General features: G+C 39.9%; 1 protein-coding gene across 3 annotated transcripts in view; it reads right to left on the bottom strand.

Annotated features, from left to right (window-relative positions):
* Nucleotides 1-24,592, bottom strand: part of LOC131663616 (uncharacterized) — an 80,088-nt gene that overhangs the window by 11,501 nt on the left and 43,995 nt on the right. For all 3 annotated transcript variants that reach the window (XM_058934102.1, XM_058934104.1, XM_058934103.1), the window contains 11 exons: nucleotides 20,180-20,285; nucleotides 18,847-19,179; nucleotides 17,994-18,403; nucleotides 17,604-17,819; nucleotides 16,570-17,117; nucleotides 6,874-7,190; nucleotides 5,978-6,464; nucleotides 4,700-4,934; nucleotides 4,177-4,281; nucleotides 2,812-2,937; nucleotides 629-736 (listed from right to left, as the gene is read on the bottom strand). In XM_058934102.1, coding sequence (XP_058790085.1) covers nucleotides 629-736; nucleotides 2,812-2,937; nucleotides 4,177-4,281; nucleotides 4,700-4,934; nucleotides 5,978-6,464; nucleotides 6,874-7,190; nucleotides 16,570-17,117; nucleotides 17,604-17,819; nucleotides 17,994-18,403; nucleotides 18,847-19,179; nucleotides 20,180-20,285 — 2,991 coding nt within the window. The remainder of the gene's footprint in view (nucleotides 1-628; nucleotides 737-2,811; nucleotides 2,938-4,176; nucleotides 4,282-4,699; nucleotides 4,935-5,977; nucleotides 6,465-6,873; nucleotides 7,191-16,569; nucleotides 17,118-17,603; nucleotides 17,820-17,993; nucleotides 18,404-18,846; nucleotides 19,180-20,179; nucleotides 20,286-24,592) is intronic.

Genomic DNA, 24,592 nt, shown 5'->3' with positions numbered 1-24,592 from the left:
ACAGGCATCGACGGAAATTTGAGCTCCCATTGCGAATGCATCAAGTTTTCGCTTGGATTTTCATTCTTTTTTTTTCTCTGGATTTGTCGTATTCTTCATGGGAACGTAGACGCGCTACAAGAGCGTGACTTCAAGATTTTTATTTGCGTGGATAACTGTTGCAAGATTGAACTGACGTTTTGCAAGTTCGCCGTTGATACATAGACATAAAAAATGACGGATTTGAAGATTTCACGATTCGGTGGTATTTCAAAAGCATAATAACGTTAGCGATTGTGACACAGAACAGTGTTACTTCGCATTAACGAATTGCTATAAAAATTTGATTAGCAAAGATAGCGATATTGTTAATACTATTCGACAATACAGCCGTGTTCTTGGGACCACGGTGTCAGGGATGGATGCATTAAGCGTAATGGAACATCGCGTTGCGAATGAACGATTTACCGCAACCCACGGCGCTGAAAGATCGCGCGCACATCGAGTTTTCATCTAAAATTACGGATGCAGCGGTAGCGCACAGAAAGAAATGACCTGAATATACCGTTGATGGCAAACGTGTGCCGCCGCCGCCGCTGCTGAATGAACGCAGAACAACATAAAAGGCTTTATGCAAAAAGCCACTGACCTGAATCACTTCCGGCGACCTATGTCGGGTGGGCGAGCCGGGCATGCGGTTCCTCGTGCTTTGCCGCCTACTGGCATCTCTGTCCTGCGTAGGAGCCTCGTCGGGACTCTGTAAGAATAAAGACGAAAAAGGGTGAAGTTAGACTCGGTACGTAGACCTCTCTTAGCTCGCGACCACCCTTCCTTCTTAGTCCTCGTAATACGAGTTTCTGCTTGCCTGCCGACTCCCATTTTGCCAACGCGCGCGGCTTAATTAATTTTCCAAGCAAGCGCATGCGCTTATACGTTCTCCGCGCCGCCGCCGCCGACGCGACTGTATTTTTCTCTCGTTCGCTCTGTCTGAAAAGTCCCGCGAGCTTTCAGTCGAATCCGCAGTCGACGTATTGCAACGGTAGACTGCACGCATAATTCCAATGTACATTTTGTAGTCACGATGGTTTTTAGACGAGCATGCACAATTAAAAGTTTCCATCGAGCTGAATCTGAATTTTACAAGAGCCCTCTTTCGCGCACACGCATATGGGGGGGGGGGGGGGGGGGGGGGGAGAGAAATACGTTGTCGTTAACTCGCGGTAAACGGAGACACAGTGCAGTGCAGCAAGAGAGTGAGAGAATATCTTGCCGAAGGCAAACGTTGACTTTCAGAATTAATAATAATTTCAGAATAATCGTGATATGCACACAGAACACCACTGCACTTATATCTCCTTATTCCTGCTTTATATTCGCTCGAAGCCAAGATTTCTCAACGAAAGCACAAGAAACGTCAAAGTGCGCGTCGGCCGCGAACGAGTTTCTCGTCTATGACATCGAAGTGGAGGCCAAGAATAACACAGGCAGATCGCTCGTATTATAGCGAAAGTGACGTACAAAAGTGACGCATTTGCGCGGGAAGAGGCGCTGCATCGCCGCGCGCGCGGAGACATACTAAATGAGACTCTTTGGTGCGAGTTGCACGCGCGCGCTGGACCGTTACTCAGCCTGTTACTCTTTCGAGAGAGAGAGAGAGAGAGAGAGAGGGTGGGAGAGTATCGCTCGGCCCCTGTGACCCGTGTCGAGACTCTATTCCACCCCCGTTCTCTATCTTTCTCTCACTCTGGCGTGTGTAGCCTTCCAGATTATTGGTGAGAGAGAGAGAGGGACTCCCTCGCGTCGTCACCGTCTTTCTCTACACATTGATTGGACGGCTTTGATCGAGGAGGGGGCAGCGTATACGTGCATACGTACATTTTCGATTTGCAGGGTACTGGTGGTGGTGACTGCTCGTCACTCGGACAATCGTGCGCGTTTATTATTTTTGCCTCTATTTGCATTCGCCTCGATACCGCCCTCTTTCTCTCTCTCCCTGGCGTGCGCATGCTATGGTCTTTTTTCGTGCCACTCTCCCCGCCGCCAGTTCGATTATTCGAACGGGCGCTCTGCTTTGAACGGACACTTTTATTGGCTTCGTTTAGGCCTTCTGCCACACTTTTTCTTCTTTCTTTCTTGCTTTTTCATTTGTTTTCTGATCAAGTATAATTTTTTGAGTTCCAAGTGATTACAATTTATCGTGACTTTTGTTGGATGAACGACAGGAAGATAAACGCTCGTCTTGATTACGTGTATTTTCATACTCGTGTATCTCGTCACGAGTAATAACCGGAAAGGTATTTTGATTTAAAACGTCCAGACAGAAATGCAAAAATAATTTTTTCTTTGAAAAATTAGCATCGCAACATATTTATTTCGAAGTTGAACGATAATATAGCACCCGTGCAAAAAGAGACATTTGAAATATTTACGACCTATATGTGCCAAAGATTCATATGACCGATTTTCTGAAATTTCAATCGTTTCGATGACTTCGCGATTCCCCATGAAAAGATAAGTTTTCAATCGACCGCACAGTAGTATTATTCAATTATATTATTCGCGCGCACGTTCAAACAATATATCGGTATTAATGCAATATCCAAAGAATGGGTATAAAAGTATAGGGCTTATGCGATGGAGTAACCCAAATAGCTCAAATATATCGACAGTCGAAATCCCGCGCGGCAAATCGCTTGTCGTTCACGGGCATAGAGGCAGATGTCGGAGAGGCATCGAGCGCATGAAAATAAAGGCTGCGAGAAGGAGCTGTCGACAACGACGAATGTCTTGTCACACAGCTAGCACGAGGGACGAGAAAAAAGAAGAGCTTACCAAGTGCACGAGAGACTGAACTAGTAGGCGGACAGGATTACCAGCAGCTTGGATCGCCTTGACGGCTCGTTCATGCGTACTGTTTCGTAGGTCTTCGCCATCCACCTCGATTATCCTGTCGCCAGTCTAGAAATAGCAGAATCGCAAATATGTCAGATGCCTCTGAACCCTCGAATAATCGAGCCTAATTTTATCGCTGCTTTATCGATGACGCGCGCTCTCTCGAAATCCGTTTTTTTCTTCTTTCCTCGAATTTCAACTACTCTATTTCCAACTAATTGCTAGTTTACTAGGGCTTTTACCCTTTTACACTCTGGCTGCAGTGACGTAATACAGCCGTTTCAACCAAAAAGATGGCTCTAACTTCTTTTTAAATATAAAATTCCAAAGTTGAAAAATTTCATAAAGCGCATCCGTCGAACTTTGGCTCGCAACTTTATACACGACGCTGCATCGCGTCGGATCGCATCGCACGTATTATATTGAAATATTATGCAACTTGTCATGGATAGTTTCGCGCAGGACGTACGTTCTCGTGCAAAGACTACTACGTGTAGATACTTTGATATATAAAAGAAAAAAAAAAGAAACAATCCTCTACGCGAGAGACATGTATGTGTATCTGCATTTTTTGTAGGACACATTTGGATTATAGACAACCAGAAGCTTCATATTTCATTTCTTTCGTAGTTTTCCGTATTACATTTGTGTGTGAGACCAATTTCACATACGCGCGTACACGGCATTTCGATACGTATACTTCGGTTTCCGGTTTTGCGTCAGGAAAAACTAAATTCCCTCGTGTATGTACGTATGTTCTGTCGTGAGATTAGACGATGTGGGCTGAATATTATTTCAGACGTTTGTGAGCGATGTTTAATAGAAAAACCTTGATTTGCTTCAATTGAATTGGTTCAAAATTGACCGGAGGTTCACGGGTGTTATGCAAATCTATTAAAGGTTATTCCACATCACCCGGCATTTTTGGATTACGCGGGGGCGCGATGGAATCTGTAACGTGCATTGGAAAGGTCACTTCCAGTCTTTATCGTTCCCATTTCAATAGTTTCCGCGAGATTGGCAATTTCGTAGTCTTCCCCATTAATCGATAATTTGATGGGAAATTCGTAATTAATGTTGTCGACTACAACCAATTATTTATGCTTAACGCTTCAGCTCGGTGAGAGCGTACGTGTTCCAGCTTGCGCAACGTTATTACAAAAAATTATAAGTAATTTGACGAGAATCGACGTTGAAATAAGTATTTTGTAAAACAATCTGATTTAGAATAATAATTTCCTTTTTTTTTTATTTTTTTTTGTTTTTGGCAAAATTTTCGAATTTTTTTTTTCAATTATTGCATACCTGTAGACCACCTGCTCTGCCGGCTGGGCTGTTAGGTATCACATTCTTAATGAAAATTCCAGACACATTTTGAGCATCGGTGGAGCTGCTGTCTTGTAAGTCAACCTGCAAATTACCGTGCTTATTAAATCCCCAATCTTTGCTATGGAAACGAAGGCAAATGACGTTCACTCCTTTTCATTCGTAGGAAACTGAATTTCAATATGCAGGTATTCAATGTAGTTTGTTGGCGAACTAGCCGTTGCTATTGTACGCGTGGGATCAAAATACAATTGAAAAGCTTGTATTTCATGCAAGCTCGTGAAAATGGACAAGTTATTATTGGTCGACAGAATACTAAATTCTCTGATTAATATTCATGCGGTATCGTTACGAGTTGAAAAATAAATAACGTCGGCTCATAATTTACGCAGCAATACATCGCGCTTATCATGCTCAATAAGCTGCAATCTCTCAAAGTATGTAGCGCGCCCCTGCATTGGTTGACGCTTTGGTGAATATTAAAGGAAAATCAATCGCTCACCTTGCCACCAACGATACTAAGACCAAGGCTAGTTTGATGCTCGCGATAGATTTCCACGAGTCTTTCGGGGCCCCAATGCTTTGCCCAGACGACGTTGCCGTCCTTGTCGCGATGTGTCACCGTCATGTCTGGTCTGGCTCCTCCTTTCACCAGCACTATCAGTGGAGGACCCAAGTGCTTTGGCGATGAGCTACCCGGTGACGAGCTCTCGCGTGATGACGAACATTCGACGACTCTGTGGCATATCACGGTGATGCTTGATACATTCTGTTACAGCTTTACAGTTTCAGCTTGAAACTTTGAGTTGCCTTAAGCTTTTTAAACGAAACCGGCTTGAGCTTTTACGCTTCTGTGCTATTTGGGACACCAAATTTTTCATAATTAGCGGAACCGCGTCCTCGCCTTTCGCGAAAACTCAAGGATATTGTTCTAAGACAAATCAAAATAAATTATTTTACATTTTTATAATTTGCTTTCTCAAAAACAGTTAGCATTATAAACTTTTATGCAAGTTTCTGAAATCAATATAACAAATTCGATAAATTCACAAAAATATATTTTTTTGCAAGAATAAACCGCTTGCAAGCTAGTTCGGAACGGCTCAGTCGAGCAATTTCAGTTCTAATCAGAGAATTAATCTCGATATATTTATGTATCATTTATCATTAAAATCAACAAATAAAATCTTCCGTAACAATTATATTCTGATTTCATAAATCGATGAGATTTCTAACAGGTAAATAATTGTTTTCTAAATTGAAAAATTTGAAAAGATCAACGCTTTTATCTTACTCAGAAAGAAGATAAGCTTGCGTGATGCTTAACGTACACAAAATGGTAATAAAAACCAAACGTTCTTCAAACGCGAAAAATTACCTCTGATCTATATATTTTTCTTGCAACCTAAAAAAACGCGCCGTACAAGCATTCACATGCAGTAGAGAGAAGCCCTACAAATGTAAAACTTACAGCGTCGCGATGCATCGAGACGACGTGGCTTAGTGGGGACGATGAAAATTCATCGCAGAAAGAAAAATAATTTCCGGATACGTAAACACGCCGAGAGACTAACATGTGCATTATGATGCATCATATGTCGCTTGCGCGTGGAGCAAAACTTCTCCCCCCCCCCCCCCCCCCCCCATACGTCATGATAGTTGAAACATTTCCCGGGGAAAGCTCTACTCTGCGCCTCTTTCGTGTAATTTAACGCTCTTCAAAAGTTCTTGCACGCCGCGCGTACGCCATCTACAACTCTTATGACAATTATCTTATTACTTTTGCTCAGCTGGGATCCTCGCTGGTAATGGCGGCTCCTGCCAACTCACGAGTTCTTCGTCTCCGAACTCGCGATAGTAGCACTGCGTCTGCTTGCTATCCTGGCCAGTTTGAACTTGAACGTCGCGTCGCGGACTGCCAAACGACGCCTGTCTACGAAATAGCGAGGCGAACTCGTCGAACTCCTCGTCACGGCACTGCACGGCTTTGCACTCTTGTTCGGTTTGCACTTCGGCCTCGCGCTTCGGACTTGCGAAACGAGCCTCGATCAAAATTTCGAGCTCTTCCCGGGAATCATAACGCTCGTCGATGTACGAGGCGAGATCTTCAACTTCGTACTGCGTTGACTTGTTCTCGCCTTCGGTTTGAGTCTCGATTTCGCGCTTTGGACTCTCGTAGGATTTGTACGAGGCGCTGAGCAGACTCTGACTCGATGAGTACTCGAGGCTCTCTACTTCGAGCTCTGGTGCTGGACTCACTTCGACCTCTGTAAATTTTTGCTTGCGTTTAGGAGTGAAATGTAGAAGGAAAAAATACGCTAAGTGATTATATTTCTTGCTCGAATTTATTTGTATAGCTAGGCTGTACGAATTTCCGTTATCTTTCAAATAGTTCAGTTTTATTCGCAGCGGCTCGAATCTTTTTGGCACTTGTCATCAAACGAAACATTTTTAAGCTCATTTACTTTGCCAACGATATTTACTCAGTACAAACTAAATGCAACTGTATTTTTCGACCCTGAAAATAAAAAAAAATCAAAGGAAAAAGAATCCATCGCTAGATCAGATACGTCTCTATTGAATGAAAAAATTTAATTAAAAAACTTTCGAAAATAAAGGCAAATATCGTGGCCAAAGAGAAGCTCACACATATAGAGAGTAGGTTTGCCCACTGACCTGTACCAAGTAGGTCCTCGAGGGAGACTGAGCTCTCGAGGGTCTGCTGTTGATATGTGAGCGAGTGTTCGCAGCTGATCAGGTGGCCACTCGTTGCCGCTACTGCTGCTCTCTTTCTGTCCCGGTCATCGTCAACTGATGGTGATACTGCCTTGTGGACTACTGCAGGAGGCGGCGGCTCCTCTTTGCGATCGACGACTCGACGTTGTCGCTGACGCTGTCGCGAACGACCCTCCGCGAATGGCGAACTGTCGCTACACCATTTACGACGGAGTTTCGGCCAAGTCGAGCCAACAACGACGCAGACGTCTTCGTAGCTGCGAGACAATCAGATTTTACAGTGATGCTGAGGTGTCGATTTTTCAAGTTTTAATGAGTTCTTTTAGGCTTTTCAGAAGTCTTTTACTGATTAGCTTTGGTTTTATTGAATAGCTTGAGAATTAAATCGCCCTTCAAGCTTTCTAATCTGTGTTTTTTGATTTCTTTTTTTTTTTATCAAATTTGTTCAACGTTGAAGTATCGACGAACAAAGTGTGAACGATTTTTGAGTGAAAAACTAGTGTGGAGAGAGTGACGATCGTTCGATAAAATTTCTGATAAATTAAATATAAAATTGTATTTGAAATTATCGTGTTTAATAAGAACCAGATAGCCATTAATGTTAATCGAGAATGTGCGGAGCGCAGTTTCCTTTATTACTAACAACAATTAACGATGCCTTATCACGACATTAGCTTTTCAACTACGGAATTTCATGAAAAAGCTCGCTACCGAGAAGAAAAACATTTTATAGCTTAACAGGATGAAAATGAAAGAGTTTGACAGAAGATTTATGGGACGTGTCGGTTTAATTACTTATAAAAATGTTATTTTCGTAATGAACATTACGCATTTACGTTCTTTCTGAAAAATTTTCAGAGAAAGTATTTGCAAAAAAATATATAATAACGTTTAGACTGTATGAATTATAAATTCACAATTTGCGTAACGGAGAACTTGGATTAATCCTTTGCTATGAACTTAACATTTTTTACAAATTAGAATAATGAAATTCAGATCCAGACTGGAAATTTTTGAGCAAAAAACAACCCTGATAATAGATTAAGTTGGAGAAAGAGATATATCTGAAAAATCAAAATAGAAAGAAAATATAATCCGTCAATTGCACTGCGTCGGATAGACAAGTTAGGGGAGAGAGAGAGAGATTTATTCGGGCGAGCGCATATTTCTTGATGGCTCGTGAACGAATGAAGCCACGGCGGCGGCGTCTCTGCCTATATCGATCCGCAATAGCCACATGACGGCGGTGGTAGCGGCTAATAGGCTTCGCGGTTTGATACTCGCGCGAGCACGAAAGAGCGAACGAGGCGAGCTTTTAATGGATATGCGATCGTCCCGCGCCAGAAAAAAAAGTATGGTTTTTTCGTTGATCGAAAGGTATCTTTGTAGCTTGTCTCTCGAGCGTAGAATGTTTTCGATGTGATGCATCGGTTTTCTGGATTTTATATGCGAATAGTATTTTAAGAAAAGCTTTTATCTTAAAGGTGTTTTCGGATGTTACGAAAACTTTTTTCGTGGGAGGAAGTTTGGGTAAACAGATTTTATGGCTTTTGAGAATCATAAAAAGGAATCGAATCGAATGAAGCTGTCGCATGAGCATTCAGATTTTCGAAGAAGGAGATTGTTTTAAAGTTGGCGAACGTTTATCAAAATTCATGCAACTCGCAAGTTCTCTGAATCGTTTTCAGCGCTTCTTATTAACTATGCATTTCATAGTTTTCCAGTTACGTAAAGACACGGCTGTAAAGTTTGACCTTCTGCAAATGCCGCCCGAGAGCAATGATTATTAAAACCTGCGAATTTAGGTGGTGAAAGTTGATAAGCACTTTATAGTATAGCAAAAAGCAGTACGCCGATGTAGGCGGACATACACGTAATCTGTAAACTCAGTGAATCTTGTGCAAACAGATGTACGTACGCAGGAAGGCATTCATATTGAAGATGCTTCAGTTTATAAGCACTGCAATATCCGTGTTACCGCTGCTATTCCAAGCACGCGAGTCTTACAACCAGCAAATATTATCTTTTCAAAACGGTTATTGCTTGTTCAAACGTTCTGTCTCGCATCTTCGCGATGTTATGATAAGAAAACAGTGAGGTAGTCGCGATAAAAACTGTGTGTATATATACAGATATAACCTAAGAATGCGAAATATTAAGGCACGAAAACCGATGTCTTTTTGCTAAACTATAAACATACTCTAAACTCATAAACATTTGCTAATTCGATAAATGGCCGAACGATAAAAAAATGCCCAGCTCATTTCATTTTATGGCACATTCCTGCAGTAGCGTGCAATCTGTAAAGTAGAAAACAGAAGGTTTTGGAAATACAAAGCGAAATCCGTAAAACATTTCCTTTGGCTAAGCTCCAACAATACTGGAGTCACTATACAGCGGTGACCGGCAATGTTTAGTCTGTCGACGCGGCATTTGAAGAATGGAGTTCGATTTATTTAAATTCCTAGCGTATTGAATCAATGCCAAAGGCCCAGAGATGCATCCTCTGCGAGTATTAAATGTGTGTGCACGTTGTTTCCGGATTTTTTGGATAATAATCCGTTAGCTGAAACGCGAAAGGAAGCTAAGCTTCTTTGTATCTCATAAAAATTTCCGCTTGATCTCTGTTTCTTTTCCTCTAAATTTTTAATAAAGAATTTTAGATAACTTTTCTGTACTATTCAAGAAAGTTGCCATAGATAGTTTTTTTTTTCATTTTTGCGTAATAAACGGCCATGTCTCCGATCGATTTCGTCGACGTTCTTTCGAGTGGCTCCTTAATCGCAAACAGAAGATGCTTCAAAAGACGAGCATCAAATTCCTAATAAATCAGAGGATTGAGGCAGGATTATATATTGACGCAGAGTAAATGTCTCAGTGCACTTGGTCGAAGAGATAAAGCAATGGTAAAAATTGTTATTCGTCGCTTGTTCGTAGTCATCTTTTATGTGGCACTCAATGTCGCGCTGTAATTTTTCCATCAGCTTTATGCTTCTGTCTCGTGCACTAAGCATCTTGAAAATAAAATTGAAGTATCACATACATTTTTAAGTCTGAAAAGTATTGTCTAGACACACAGACATTCGCGCGCGCGACTCGACGCAACTCAATAAAAACAATCACACGAACGCGCTGTTGTGCAACAAAAGGTTACTTGGTATGTGTACGTACTTATTCTTCGACAGCCGAACAAAGTCTTCCTTAATTGATCTATTCGCTGGGTTATGTTCTAGCGTCAAATTGACAAGGTCATTTAACGTATATGTATGTCTATTTAGAGGGATGTATTGTTCGGGCTTCTCTCCTCTCTGTCTCCTAAAGTCCTGTGCGACTTTACGCTATCGCTAGTTGCAGGAAAAACAAGAAACAATAGAAAGATATTTGCTCTTTTTTTACTACCTTTCATAAATCTCGACTTGTGCAGTAAAGTATTTGCCTTTGTGATGCCGACGCTGAGCCGTGGGATTGGACAAAATTTCGAATTGATTAAAAAACGAGAAATTGAATTAATTAACTTTCGTTAGATATTTTCATATTGAATAACTTTGAGGTCATGATGATTATTATTTGGATTTGATCTACGTGAAAGGTAACCATAATGATTTGATTATCGGAATATATTAATTTTAACACATTGACGGCTTATTGATCTATTATTAACAGAACTTTAACTGCTAGTCAACCAATAAAAAGTTCTCAACGATGCAACCTAATGAAAGTGTACGTCACCGCGCAATGAAAATGAAAAACACAATTGCGCTAGTTACGGCTTACGACAATGGTTCGAAACTATAACGTAAATACGACATACGCGCGTGTACGCATTAATGCAATTGCTAACTCTATACAAAAAATGACGAAAAAAGCACATGGAATCAAAGCCAAGTGATTTCTTAACTGATGACATCCAATAACACTGCATATGTACGAGGCGTGACGAAGTCATCAATCTGATTCGAGCACGTAAAAAACATCACACGCCACGCTCGTTTTATCAATGCGAATGCGATAGAAAGTAGCGCAGTGTCATTCGTCACTTTTGATCTTATTGCATCTCACGTCACTCGTATCTTTTTCGCGTACGCTTCTCGAATCACCACACTGGATGTTAATATGAATTAATATCTTTTTTACTAACTGGCGTATCACAATCTCATTGTTACTGTGTCGTGTAAAGCAAAATAAACGAAAAAAATTCGATGAACGAATTTTCAAGTAGTTTTCGAGTATTAAAGCAAACGTTAAAAATGTACGCACTTTAAGAGTTGTGTCTCAGATTTCTTGTACACATTTGTTTATGGACAGGAATCCGCAAAATAGGCTCTTTTGTTTCAAGTGCTTGATCTCGATATCTAATTAATCACTTTGACATTTCAATTTGTCATATGCAAGTTTCACTAATTACGAATGTCGAGTCAGCAGCATCTTCACATAAAATAGTTTTTCTCTGGCAACGAGACAAAAGCATAAATCGGCAAACTAATCGAGTTCTTAATAAAAACGACTAAAACTCTCAAATACAAGAACAATCTCCATGGAGTAACGATATGACGACGACACAAGTTAATTCACACAATCGACGGCGCGGGTAAACGAAAATTTCGTAAAATTGGCGAAGCATCAAAAAGTAGACTGCATATATGACGCGCGAACGCAACTAAACAAGCAGCGTGTCGCGCGGTAACTTTATTTTGGAATCTAAGAAGAGCGGGGCATCGCACACATGGCCAGCCGCGCTGAACACAACAAACGTACGCGCGCGCGCGCTTTGCTTCGCAGTCCGTGCGTGGCGCACAGCGAAGCCGCTACTAAAGCTCTCTCAAGACGTTTGCTTGGTTCTCTCTCTCTCTCTCTCTCTCTCTCTCACTCTCCTTTTCTCTCTCTATTTCTCTCTCTTTTTGCTCTGTGCGTCACTGCAAACTGGTTTACGCTGATCTAATAAACAACGCTCGCTCACACGCGCACACGCACACACACACACACACACACCACACTCATACACAGAAGGCTGAGCGTGCGCGTTAAGAGTGTTTGTTATTCGTGTCGGAAATGAGGGATACATACGGCCAAGGTGCACAGCTTTTCTCTTCTCTTCGAACGAGCTTTTGTACTTTTTTTTCTGCTTCGCTTCGACCTGGGAATCCCCGTTTGTAGGTCTATCGGTTGTAAAAGCGATCGATTCGCATCTCAACTTTTCACCGAGAGACTTGTGATTTCGTTTTTTTTTGTAAGGGTTCAAGTTTTTTGTAATTGACCTATAACTTCGCTTTTTCCTAACTGCTTCGTATTGTTTTCAGAAAAATTTCATTCTTTCATTCTGGAAGAATTGTCATTGAGCCCCTTTGAATTAGTTGATTGTGTTGAATGTTAACGTTTTTCGTCACTTTGACTTCAAGAGGAGCTTGAAAATGACAGGAATTATGCTTCCGCTATGACTAATGCTTTTCCTAGTAATTTCTACTGCTATCAATCACCTTTGCGTGACAAATTAAAACCTATCTTTTATATACTAGTCTTAACAATACATATATCTTAACAATACATATATCTTAACAATACATATATCAAAATACATTTGCTAGGAAATACTTCATTAAAGCTTATTAATTTGTAGCAAGATTGATTAGCCTAGTCCACGATCTAATGCGAATAATAATTTAGTACTTTAAGAGCATAATTTTTAATTTTTATCCCTCTTCTCTTTTGAAAGAAATTACGTTACCTAAAGCATTAATTTTGCTCTTAGCGAATAAAAAAATATCAGAATAATATTCGAACGTGCATTTGTTCGCTGTACTTACTAAATAGGTGTATTAATAACAGTTTATTAAGAACGATATTCGCTGTGCTCTTGAGTTTGCAGTCTAAAATAATGATTTTTAGAGTGTAATAAAGCCTTTTTGCACTGGAAGAATTCGAATAATCATATGTTATTCCGAGGGAACGGGAAGAGCTTGTATGCCTCGAGAATTCTACTGTAGATCGTGATAAATTGAAAGTAAATCGACATCGCGGTAAACAAAACGTCTAAATGCAGAATGATGAGGGTTAATGAATTGTAATAATCTGTTAGAATTATATTCGCAAATAAACTCATAACAAACTATCACTGCAGAAATTTCCAAATAAAATATGCATCAGTGCTGGGAAAAACATGCCTAGAGCTAAAATATTACATTACGATACAAGTGTGTATTTTAACATGTGCCGTACTGTATTTTTTGATACGACGTGTGGAAAGTGCGATTTTCAATGCATTTGCCAAGTGTGCGGAAAAAACGCACTTTCCGCACGGAGTATCGAAAAGAATTTTATCGACTATAGCATGAACACGAAGTATCAAGTATATCATCTATATATTGTATTATAAGCTTCTTGCAGATTGTATGTGGACATTTCATCTCTGCACTAGAATGAGTTGGAAAAACCTTTTTCCTTTGATGGAAATTGGAAATGTAATTATTCATAATCCCAACGTACATATGGTTTTTCCATACGTGTAATAACGTTGGAGAAATATCTTATCTTTTTTTATTCCCATATATTCAAATGCCAGCAATTTTTTTTCAGATGAGAGTGCTCGAGATGCTGAAAAGTTAACGCCTCTTGGGATTCGTGTTTTTTCTCTTTTTACCTCGATATCCGAGAAATGAATGTATAACACAGTATCTCGTCTTCCATCCGACTGGACTCCAAGCGGATTTAGGTTGGATTAGCCGCGTGACTTTAGAAACCCCCGCATGGCATTTAATTGCAGCCGCTCCGACGTCGGCGATGGAATGTAGGTTGCGCATGCGGCGGCAACAGCGATGCCGAAGCTCGTGAAATTTTCGTTTTATTTTGCATCGATATGTCCGTTTTCCAAAGCGTGCAAACTCGGCGCGCTTGCAAGCTCGCTAGAAATCAATACATACTACGCTGCAGTTCCATTCCTTTTTTTTCTTGCTCGTGCGTTTGAATTAATGGCATTTCTTCCTACGTTCTTCACGAAGTAAGCTTTCAATGAGGTGATACCTACCGACTAGTTCACTGGGTGTACATCGTTTTTATGTTGAAGGGATCAATTAGTTTCGTATTACTATACTTGAAATAATGGGTAGTAAGGTGAAACTTGGAAATCAATTTTATAATTTTACACTAGCAAAACGAAACCTGAGCAGAGCCTGCTGTTTTCAAAAGAATATCGAGACAAATTTGCACGTAATCATTTCCAGCGATGTCGGAAACGATGAAAGCTTTTTCCAAATGAAATGAAAAAGTTTAATCATGTTGAAACGCCTGATCTTTTCAGTGGTAATTTTTGCTCGAATAATGAGATTTAAGGAAACTCACGTTTTTCATTGATAGTCTCGCAGAATATTGTGATTTTAATAATAAATTAATTACCGATTGTGCACGATTGTTGGAAGCCATCACAGTTAAGTCTAAAATTAAAATAAGCCTTACTTTGCCAGTTGATCTGACAGTAGAAAGACTTGAAATAGCTTGTTATTTCGTTCGTGTTGTGTTGACACTCAAGATTGTATATTTTTAATAGTGCGATGAACGAGGCAAAGCGCTCGTAGTAAGTAATTTCAGAGCACACAAGTGTTTCCACTTTCAATTACAATTTCAATTAGCGCCAGGTAGTTGCTCATAAGCGGCACAAAGCTCGCGGAAAAGAAAAACACAGTAAAATCCATCTAGTAGAATAATAGCCAAGCAATTATTCAGCAAGTTCATTAAGTTCGGATTAACAAGGCAATGCCGAGTAGAGAAAGAGAGAAAAAGAGAAAGAGGGAGGGAGGGAGAGAGAGAGAGAGAGAGCATTTCATCGAAAGACCTTGGCGTTGCAGCGGGAATGTGCTTTCAGTATATTACCGGGAGTGTATATATGTATGTTCATTGATATATATAAACGTATTCAGGCACGTTTCCTGCATCGTGCTCTACTGTTTTTTTTTTCGTTCGTTCCTCTTTTCGCTCATATATAGCTTAACAGGCTTACAGGGGTAAACAAGCCAGTGCGATTTAGTTTAGTCATAGTAAAGGTGGAAGCCATTTGTAAGCGAAGTCGCTCGTGCTTTCTCTCCTACGTGCACGCAAACCTTTTGCGACAGTAGTCAAGGTTCATCGGCCTACATTTCCGCCAGAGAGAGAGAGGAGAGAGAGAGAGAGAGAGAGAGAGAGAGAGAGAGAGAGAGAGAGAGAGAGAGAGAGAGAGAGAGAGAGAGAGAGAGAGAGAGAGAGAGAGAGAGAGAGAGAGAGAGAGAGAGAGAGAGAGAGAGAGCTTTTAATTGAAACTCTCACTCGTGTACATGCACTAACTTATTGTTATTGTTTTGTGACTTCAAGAACTACGTTTACGTAGAACGCTGTAGAGGTGCATTAGATACTTGTACGCATTAGTCTTCGTACCTTATAGTTACGAGTACGTAGACCCGCCTCTCCGATTATTTTTATTGAATTTTAATTAACTACGACATATTCGCATGTGCGCGACAATTTTCAAAACGTAAACCGTAAACACGAAAGCCATAAATCATCTCATGGTAGGGATTGGATTCTAAGGAAATTAGAAAGCCAGCTGGATTTTCCCGCCTGATATGTACGACAGGAAATACGTCCTCTCCTATAGCTATACGGCCGCCTCCTAGTGAAATGAAGAGTGTTACGGTATGACTTGGGAAAACTGATGGGAATTTATGCGGTATACTTTATACTTTACTTTTTTCTGCGTAGGTTTTGAAAAATTGAAAGAATGTAAGGTACAACTTCTTTTTTTAATTATGCACTTGTAGATGAATGATATTACAATTATGTATGGGTGTCTGTGTGGATTGTATATTAAATGCATTTGGTTATTAAATTACTCGGGGAGCGAGAATTCATTGCATTTAAAAGTAACGATATCCCGAGTGAGCGAATGAGAGAAATTGAATCATTTTTCCGTTTTGCAGAAACGAACGAGTCGATTACACGCAGTGTGAATTTTGACGGATGCATCATAAATCGATTGAAAGATACGGTGGAAAGCCCGGATGAAATATTTATTAACAACGTGACATTTTCAATTTGGAATTTCTCAACGGAATTTTCAAATGTAAATTTAAAAATCGTGATATACTAATTTCTTAATACCCTAATAATTGATCATTTTGAGAATCTGCTTTGAAATTATTTCGATCAAATTTCTAATTGTGATTGTTGTAACAAATCCAGCTTTCTGATTGCTATTGAGTAAAAATTAGACAAGAGTTGAGAATTTAGAAAAATGTTGGCATATAAATCATGACTTCCGGGTAGCATAATCTTACTTTTTTCTCACAAGTATTTTTTTCGTCGTTTTGATGTGTTACTATTACATGTCATTGAAAATTGTTAGTTTATTAAAAGTCTATAAAATCATCAAAGTTAGGCACAAATTTTTTAAAAATTTTACGAGACTTTTCATCGTCATTGAATCGATTTCACTTTAATGAACGCGACATACTTCCTTTTATGAAATGTTATTTGAAACAAGATAATATAGAATAAAAACAAGATTTATCGTTCCGGTGTATATTTTGATTAGCAATTTCAAGAAATGTATATTGTTAGCACAAAATGCTAAGAATCATCCAAACTCGAATAGAAAAGCAAAAACGGTTGACTCACCTCGTCCACCTTTTCTCGGCACCTGTAAGCACAAGCTTGTCAGCCTCCTCTCTCCGAATACTCTCACCAGCGTCGAATCTCTCGCGGGTACTAACGAGCGTCCGACTGTCGTACACTAGAGTCGTGACAATCCTGTCGTCGAGTCCGACACTCACTAAGTCCGTCTCGGAGTGTCTGGATGAAGGTGGCTCCTCGTCGGAGAAGGTTTGGCCCCCAAGTCGGAACTTGACTTGCGAAGAGGGCAGGGGTGGTGGGCAAGCACTGTCACTGCTCACGCGACTGAGTCTGCGCTTGCCACCGGTATCAGTAAGAAGTCTTTGTTGACGCTGTTGCTCCTCCAACTCGTCGCTCACACGTGATAGATCCATTAAAATCTCCGGCTTAATGTTCTTCTCGGAGATTTTATCGTCAATTGCACGCCCGCTCAACGCGTTCTCCGATGCGCTTGGCTTGATCGTTGCGGGCTGTAGGCGAGCTTCAGCCGTCAGCCGTTCGATCGCCAGTCTCGTTATGCCCGGCGATTCGTCTTCCTCTTCTTCTTTTCTTTCCTAAGAAATGGATAATTAACGAGAACTTCCGTAAGTAGTGCTGCTCTATACCGCTAAAATAGACTAGTTACTGCGGACTGGCTGTGTGGGTTAGCGTGAGTCGTGCTTTAATGGAAAGTTGCATAAGGTTCGGCAAATAGTTGACTGTAAACATTGATTCTGGTTTTGAATACGAGAAAGTTTTGAAAATAGTCTTTACTGCCGCATGCCGCAAATATTTGCTAGCGGGCGCTGCCTGCTGGCAATCGATCGTCGGCTTTGCGTTGCTGGCTCAAAACCATTTTCTCGGAGAGAAAATTAGCTCGAGATTGCTAGTGCGCGAGAAATACAACGCGTCGATGAAAATCAAATCGATGTTTGTTACGCGCTCTTGAATTACAAACGTTAGCAGACCCCGGAAGTTTCGTAACGCCAATTCATTTTACTTTCGTCCAGTCAAAGGTATAATCAACCTGCCATTTTCCGATTTCATATGTATGTACGTACCATCGATAGGCTTTTGTCAGGCATATCTCTCTTAGAAATGCTCTCAGCTAACTCCTCAGCAGTGAGAATTTTCGCCGTGACAAGCTGCACCTCCTGGATTCCCGGATAAAATGCTGACTCGTCCGCGTCGACCGAGTCGAAGCTCTCTATCTGGATTTCCTCTTCGACCGAGCAGATGCGCACCGTTTTCTTGACCGTTTCCACCGGAGAGCGGTCCTTGATTTGCAAATTCAATCGCAAGCGTATTAGATGGATACCGAGGATAGCACGTACGTTATATTCAACGTTGTTGTATCGAAGAAGGATATAGCCTACTGCGCGCGTAGTCTCCGAGAGACTAACCGTGCTACTTGGAAACTAAGCTTTGGGCATTCAAATGAAAACAAGCACCTGTCCGTCCTTGAAAACAGATTCGGCGGCATCCTCGCGCCTTCTCCTCAACGAGGGCCTCCTTTTATCAACGGCTTCGTCGGACACGAGAAGCACAACTGGTGGTGGTGGCGGTGGTGGTGGTGGTGGTGATGGTGTCGTCGGTGAAAACTCAACGAAATCTAGCTCGGTGGCAGCAGCTTCCTCGAGCAATCGATCTTCGGCAGCGGTGAATTGACGCGCCTCCTCGGACTCGAGATACCTGGCAACGCGATCGATGCTCTCCTGGCGCCGGAGCTCGCTGCGCCTCGACTCCTCGACAGCGCCGAGCGATCGCTTCCGCGACGACGAGCTCACCTTGCTCGGCGGTTGCTCGTGCTGCTCGGTCGGCGTGCTCTTCCGGCGCCTCGGCCTCGTCGATTCCGCTTCTGCTGATCGATGCGAGATCGATGGGTCTCGGTTAGGTGAATCTTGCCGAATTAGCTTGAAGGGAAGGGTCAGCAGCTTGCGCTCGCGTGGCGTACGTGTAGCACGATAATTCGTACCGGCGATCGTTCCTCGTCGTCGTCGTGATTATTGAGGACAACGCGCCTCTCAACGAGCATCGATAGACAACCACGCAGGTGCGCACACGGCTGTGCGTTTGTCTTGCAATGAAATTCAACCGAATCGCGTTGCCGCGGGCGTAAACCTTGAGCTTTGCGTTCAAACGGAGACGCGACTACGTCTCACCACAGCAGCCCACCTGCATAATCGGCTTGTGAACGTCGTTGGCGAGCTGTCGAGCTTTATTGATCGCAGCCTCAACATCTCGCAGCGATTAACGAAGACGTCCCGTTGCTGCTGGTTCGCGTCGACGAGCGCGAAGCCTTACCTGCATCGGGTAACCGAGCCGCGTCGGAGTAAGGCCGGGCCGGAGTAAGAACGTCCTCGTCAATGGCCGTGAGCGGATCTTCCCTGACCATGGCGCGTCTCTGCTCCTCGGGAAAGGGCGTGAGTTTGATGAGCGGCGAGTGCGGTTCAAACTCGAGGTCGTCTTTCCGTTTGGTCCTCGGCAGTAGTTCCTCGAGGCCGAGCAGCACGTTGTCGCTGCTACTGGCGGTAGTGATCGCGAGTGGCAACTCCAATTTGGCCTTGTCGTCGATGAGGGTACCGTCCGATTGTCCATCCTCCTCGACTGCGGCCGATGCTGCTGCGTCGCTTGCTCCTGTGGCAGAGCGATAGAGGAGGGCTTTGGCAAGGGCTCTTAAGTATATGCATACATCGCAAGAACGATCGCTAGACACTTGGTTAATGGATCGAGAGCAGATTGGCTCAGTGTTGACATGGAGATACGGCTTTGTCTACGAAGCACGCGAGGGAGACAGATCCCTGTCAGATGGAGATGCATGCGCTGCGCTGATGTGCTTTCCAGAGAGAGAGAGAGAGAGAGAGAGAGAGAGAGAGAGAGAGAGCAGCTTGCTCTAACTCATTCGGCTCTTTCAATTTGGTCAGCTCAATTGTTTCTACTTTTTTTGAATTTAAGTTTATTGTAAGAAAATTACTGTAGCTCTTTTGGAGATATGCTTCCGAGTAAAAATACGTAAGCTATTACGTCAAAATGAAACTGGCGTGAAATGGTTAATCTGACGCTCGAAACTCACTGATATTTCACACTCAAACGGATATTTTTGTTTCTCAAAGCAGTTCCTTTTATAAACTTCGTCATTGCATTAAATTCAATTGTTAGAGCACAAGCGTAAATATAGTTAATTATCGTTTTCGATTTACATTCATATTGATGATCAATAGGTTGGAAATTCAATGATAAGATATTCATTTTGTTCTTGGACATCAAATAAATCAAAGCAAATATTACCGACCTATTATATTGTATAATAATTAGGTTAACTAGATGAAATATGGACGCCATCTTACGGAAGGAGTGAATGAGGTAACGCACACATGTGATGATTTCTTTTTTCAAATGATAGGTATGTACCAAAAATAGCTCTTCGGAATCTTTTCTTTTCGTTTAAATGCATTACAATCAAGAAGTATCTTCAACCGATGTGTAGTGGTTGTGATTGTTTGTGAATAAAACTTGATATATTCGAATGGTGTCTATAGTAGTTGCTTTGATCCACATTATAAATCGGAGAGCAACAGTAAATTTCACCGTGGAAAGCATCAAACCGAGGTCTCGGTGAAAAAAATGGATAACTCACCTGATCTTGACGAGAGAAAATCGAGAAGCTCAGCTGCGCCGTGGTCAGTGGCATCGCTGTCCGGTAGACTCTTGCTACGCCTGACTATGCCTATCGGAGCCAAACGCTGCAGTCGTGCGTACGTCACGGATACATAAGCAGAGGGAAAAGAAAAAGAGGATTTCCATCATTTACCCCGATTGCTTTCGCTCTCTTCGTTATTGTTTTGTTTTTGCCGGTCTTTTTTCTCAATTTTTCCTTTCTTTCATCGTTTTACCCTGTTACCTTCCGTGCCTTTGCTACCGTTAGAAGCACTTTCGATTTGAGGTCGGAAACCTCAAGCACAACATCTAGAAAGCGTTTAATTCAGTTTTTACGTTATTTTCGGTTCGAAAACACTCGCGTTATATTCAGTATGTCTCTTGCTAATATACATCCTGCATACTTAATTTATTTTATTGCCACTCTAACATGTTTGTGTTAAAATGTAAAGTAAATAAATAATCTAAAATATTAATTAATATTCATAAATTTGATGCGAAGTGTAATTCACATGCTGTAAGGTAGAAAATAAATGTGGAATTTCAATAGTGAGTCAACAAAATCGGAAACGAAGGAAGCTCTGTAGCAGAGGGCTAAAGATTAATTCCATATATACATCTCAGCATTTTCTATCGAGTATTTTGTTTTTATTCTACAGGTACGTGTGCTGCCCATGGAACCGAACCGAATCCTTTGATTCCAGATCAACCGCGAATATTCGTGATTTTTACACAATAGTGTATTGACTAGATTTCGAATTAACTTCATTGCGCGATTTTAACAGGTTACTTGATCATTATGTGATGAATGAATGCGCGACTATTTTCTTATCGATTAACATTTGATGCATTACCCTAGATATATTTCTACGATAACGTATTGTTCAGATGTAAATTTTATTGATAGAAATTTACTATTCAGTCCACGTCCGCACAATTTCAACACAAACAAAAGACATATTTTTACTTGCATTTTTACTATATTAAAAGGTTGAGATTAAAAGAAAATCAATGCTTCTTACCTCGTATCATTTTAGTAAATGGCCTCTTGTCGCAGTTTCAATAAAATTTTTGTCGCGAAATAAAATACAAAAAATATAGATATTTTTAGTTTTCCGTTTTTAATGGTTAGCTTTTATAAAATATAATATAACTCATACCGCTATTTGCATTGAAACTAATTCTGTTTTAGATAACGGGGATATTTCATGTGCATGCCATGCGCAGATGCAGCTGGGGTAGAAAAACTGCTTGAAAAAAAAAACACAGAACATAAAGCTTTGTAACAGTTTGACGTCTGTTTATTTTTATGTTTATGCAATTTGAATATGCTTTTTCATTCGAGAACTAGTTCATTTTTACTTATTTTTCATTCGGAAAATTTTTTTTTCTGTAAGCACGAAAACTGTCAATATTGAAAAGTTTTCAAATTTTCGAAAATGGAATCAACAATAATCATTTGATTAAAAATACCTCTTTTTTTAATTTTTAGATTGAATTCCGTTTAAATTTGCGAAGATTATATCGACTTCGCTGTCTTCAAAATTTATAAAGTAGCCAAACATAAGACAAGTTTCATGTACAGTAACTCAATCAACTATTTTTTTCTGAACTATCGTTTCTGATTTTAATTGTTCATTAATTCGATTGAGAAGATAGCGTTTGACCGCAAAGAACAAGCTCTCTAATAGCCAACGACCCAATTAGTGCAAATACCTCGAAGTCGTACCAAAAATGCGAGGTTGGCTCGTGCGAAAGCTGCGGTGTAGTAGAGACAAAGAGCGCGAGCAGCTCGTATCGCGAATTTCAATTGACGAATATAGGTGGGCGCAGTCATGCGCAAGCCTTTTGTGTTCTCCGTCCACGCAACGCACAATGCCGCTCGTTACGCGTCCGAACCGCAAAGAGAGAACATTTGCGCCCGTTTGTTTTCGACTTCTATCTGGCCTTCGAATTTACAAATTGTTTGGCAGATTTGATTTGCATTTTTTCTTTCGCAAGGACATTTTGAGCTTCGCGAGCAAGTTAGCCATTTCGCTGGATGCTACAAGCTTTTGTTCATTTTCTTTTTACATTTTCCGTAATATTTATATTTACTTTGTGCGTTCAGGGTGAATTTTGGATGAACACAATATTGCAACTACATGAATTTGAGCGAATTTTTGCAGTTTGAAAAACTATATGTTTGAGTATTGTTGAATTAAATTGTTCACTTTGCTAAGATAATTAAATTTGATTGAAAATAAATAATTAGTGATCGAGCAAAATTTTACAAAGTGCACTTACAAACATGCCAGTGACTAAGTTGCATATGGATTTTTGTTGGCATTCAAGATCCTGCTACAGTCTTAAGAAGTAGCCTTGAGAATAAGAAAATATAAGTATGGTTCCGAAATAGGTAAAAATTTTCTATTGAGTTGACACTGATGCTAACTGTTATTCTTTTCTGTTGATAGCACAGGGATTGTAAATAAGTTAACGTGTACTTACCGATCGCTACCCGATCAGCTATAAGAGATTATCGGGAATTGGTTTTAGTTTGTGCTACTTTGCAAAGTAGTTTCAGTCTTTCTACAGTCGAAAGTGAGTCACGAGAGTGAGCGCGATTAATGAATTATTCAATTATTTACTGGTTTTTTAAATTGAAATTTTAAAAAGAATGAAGGAATTGGGGATCGATATTCAAAGCAAAATATACCAAGTTGATATGTACAATAAATTTCGTCTTTATTAACGTGACTTATATTTATATGTTTATATTAACGTAATATTGATAAAACAGACATAATAAGGACATATTGCATTTATTTGGTCATAGTGGTTGTAATCAAGTTTGATTATCCTCCCGCGATCCGTCTCTGGCGTTTACAAGTTGTTCTGAAAAGCAAGAGAATTCCAAAGTTAGGACCGCCATTGATAAACGACGTCGAATTATCTGATTCAAATATTCTCATTTTCATTCGCAATTATCTATTTTGTTATTGTTAATTATCTACCAATCAAGAAAGAATAGAAAAGATTTAAAAGTAGAGATGTAAGAGTTTTCTTTCGTTTTTTATTGTTTTTCAAATATTATTGTATTAATATTGTGCTAACAATCGTAACGATAAAAAACAATAAATAAAGTTTAAAGAAGGGCGAGGCAGCGGGAAACTCTTAAGTTTTATTATTGGTGGACGATGAACCCTAGAAGCTTCATATATGTTTTTATCTACTAGATTGATCGGAATATATAGACACGAGTAAAATACTGTTATGCTAAAGAATAGCGAAGGCATAGAATTTGAAAGTTTCAGCCGAATCATATAGTGACAGTGAACAAAAACAGGCAGGAATGCATTTGTTAGATTTGAATGATTGCTTTGTCGAAAATGTACAAGTTAGTTGAAATTATTAGAAAAATGTATAAAAATTTTTGGTGTGAACAAAGCATATGTGTGTTGATAAATGAAGCAATTAATTTTTTTCAGTATTTGTAATGGTTTTTTAGACGGCAAAATGGAAATAGTACATGTCACAATTTTTCGCGATTCATTTTTTATTAACAACGAGTTATACTTTTATCACAAATAAATATTATTTCAAATATTTGTAAACTCATAAAAATTTTCAAATACTGGTAGCAAAATATGAATAGATTTTAGTAGATTCATATTTCTCTGTATACGTCAAGTATACTTTGAATCAGTGTATAATTACGTTGCATATTTTTATTTATCTACAGGTATTAGCACTTGATCTATTATTTTAATTTATTTTGGCTATAAATCACTACTTTATTGAAAAAATACCTACCTCTACGGAAAATACTCACGATAACCGCGTATTTTCATCAATTGTCCCTTTTTTATCTTGTATGTACGTATCGTTTGTCAAATCTCTGTTCATTTAAAAATCACTGCATTTTATTATACGTTTTTACTAAAAAGTTTGTACTTCGTATAATTAGCCACGAAATCAATCAAATGTATACTATATGAAGTAGAAAAATATATCCTCATAAGTTTCTTTCAGTAAAATTGCTGAAACGATTCTCTAATCTACGTACGTACGACTATAAACTTTGTATATAAAAAAGGCTTATTAATTAAAATTAGAATAAAAAATACCTATAGCTGCGTTACAGGAGCGGCAGAATTGAATCAGGATATTTTAAGAAATGGTGGAAGTTTTTAATTAATTAATCAGTAATAAAAACGTCAAACTCTACAAAGTTAGTTGCAAAAGTACAAAGTTAGGTAATTTAATTACTGAATTCTTCTGAATTCTAGAATATTTATTCGAATTAATAGCTGCATCTGCGTTGTTAGTAATAAAATACTATGCCATGGCGTTTTTGACATCTAGCGGTACATATATGTTACATTATTATGTACAACCCAGCCAATGAAAA

Source organism: Phymastichus coffea, unplaced genomic scaffold, assembly GCF_024137745.1.
Source record: "Phymastichus coffea isolate CEN01 unplaced genomic scaffold, Cenicafe_Pcof_1.1 PCOF00036, whole genome shotgun sequence".
Classification (NCBI taxonomy): Eukaryota; Metazoa; Arthropoda; class Insecta; order Hymenoptera; family Eulophidae; genus Phymastichus; species Phymastichus coffea.
This window is presented reverse-complemented; position numbering and strand designations above follow the sequence as displayed.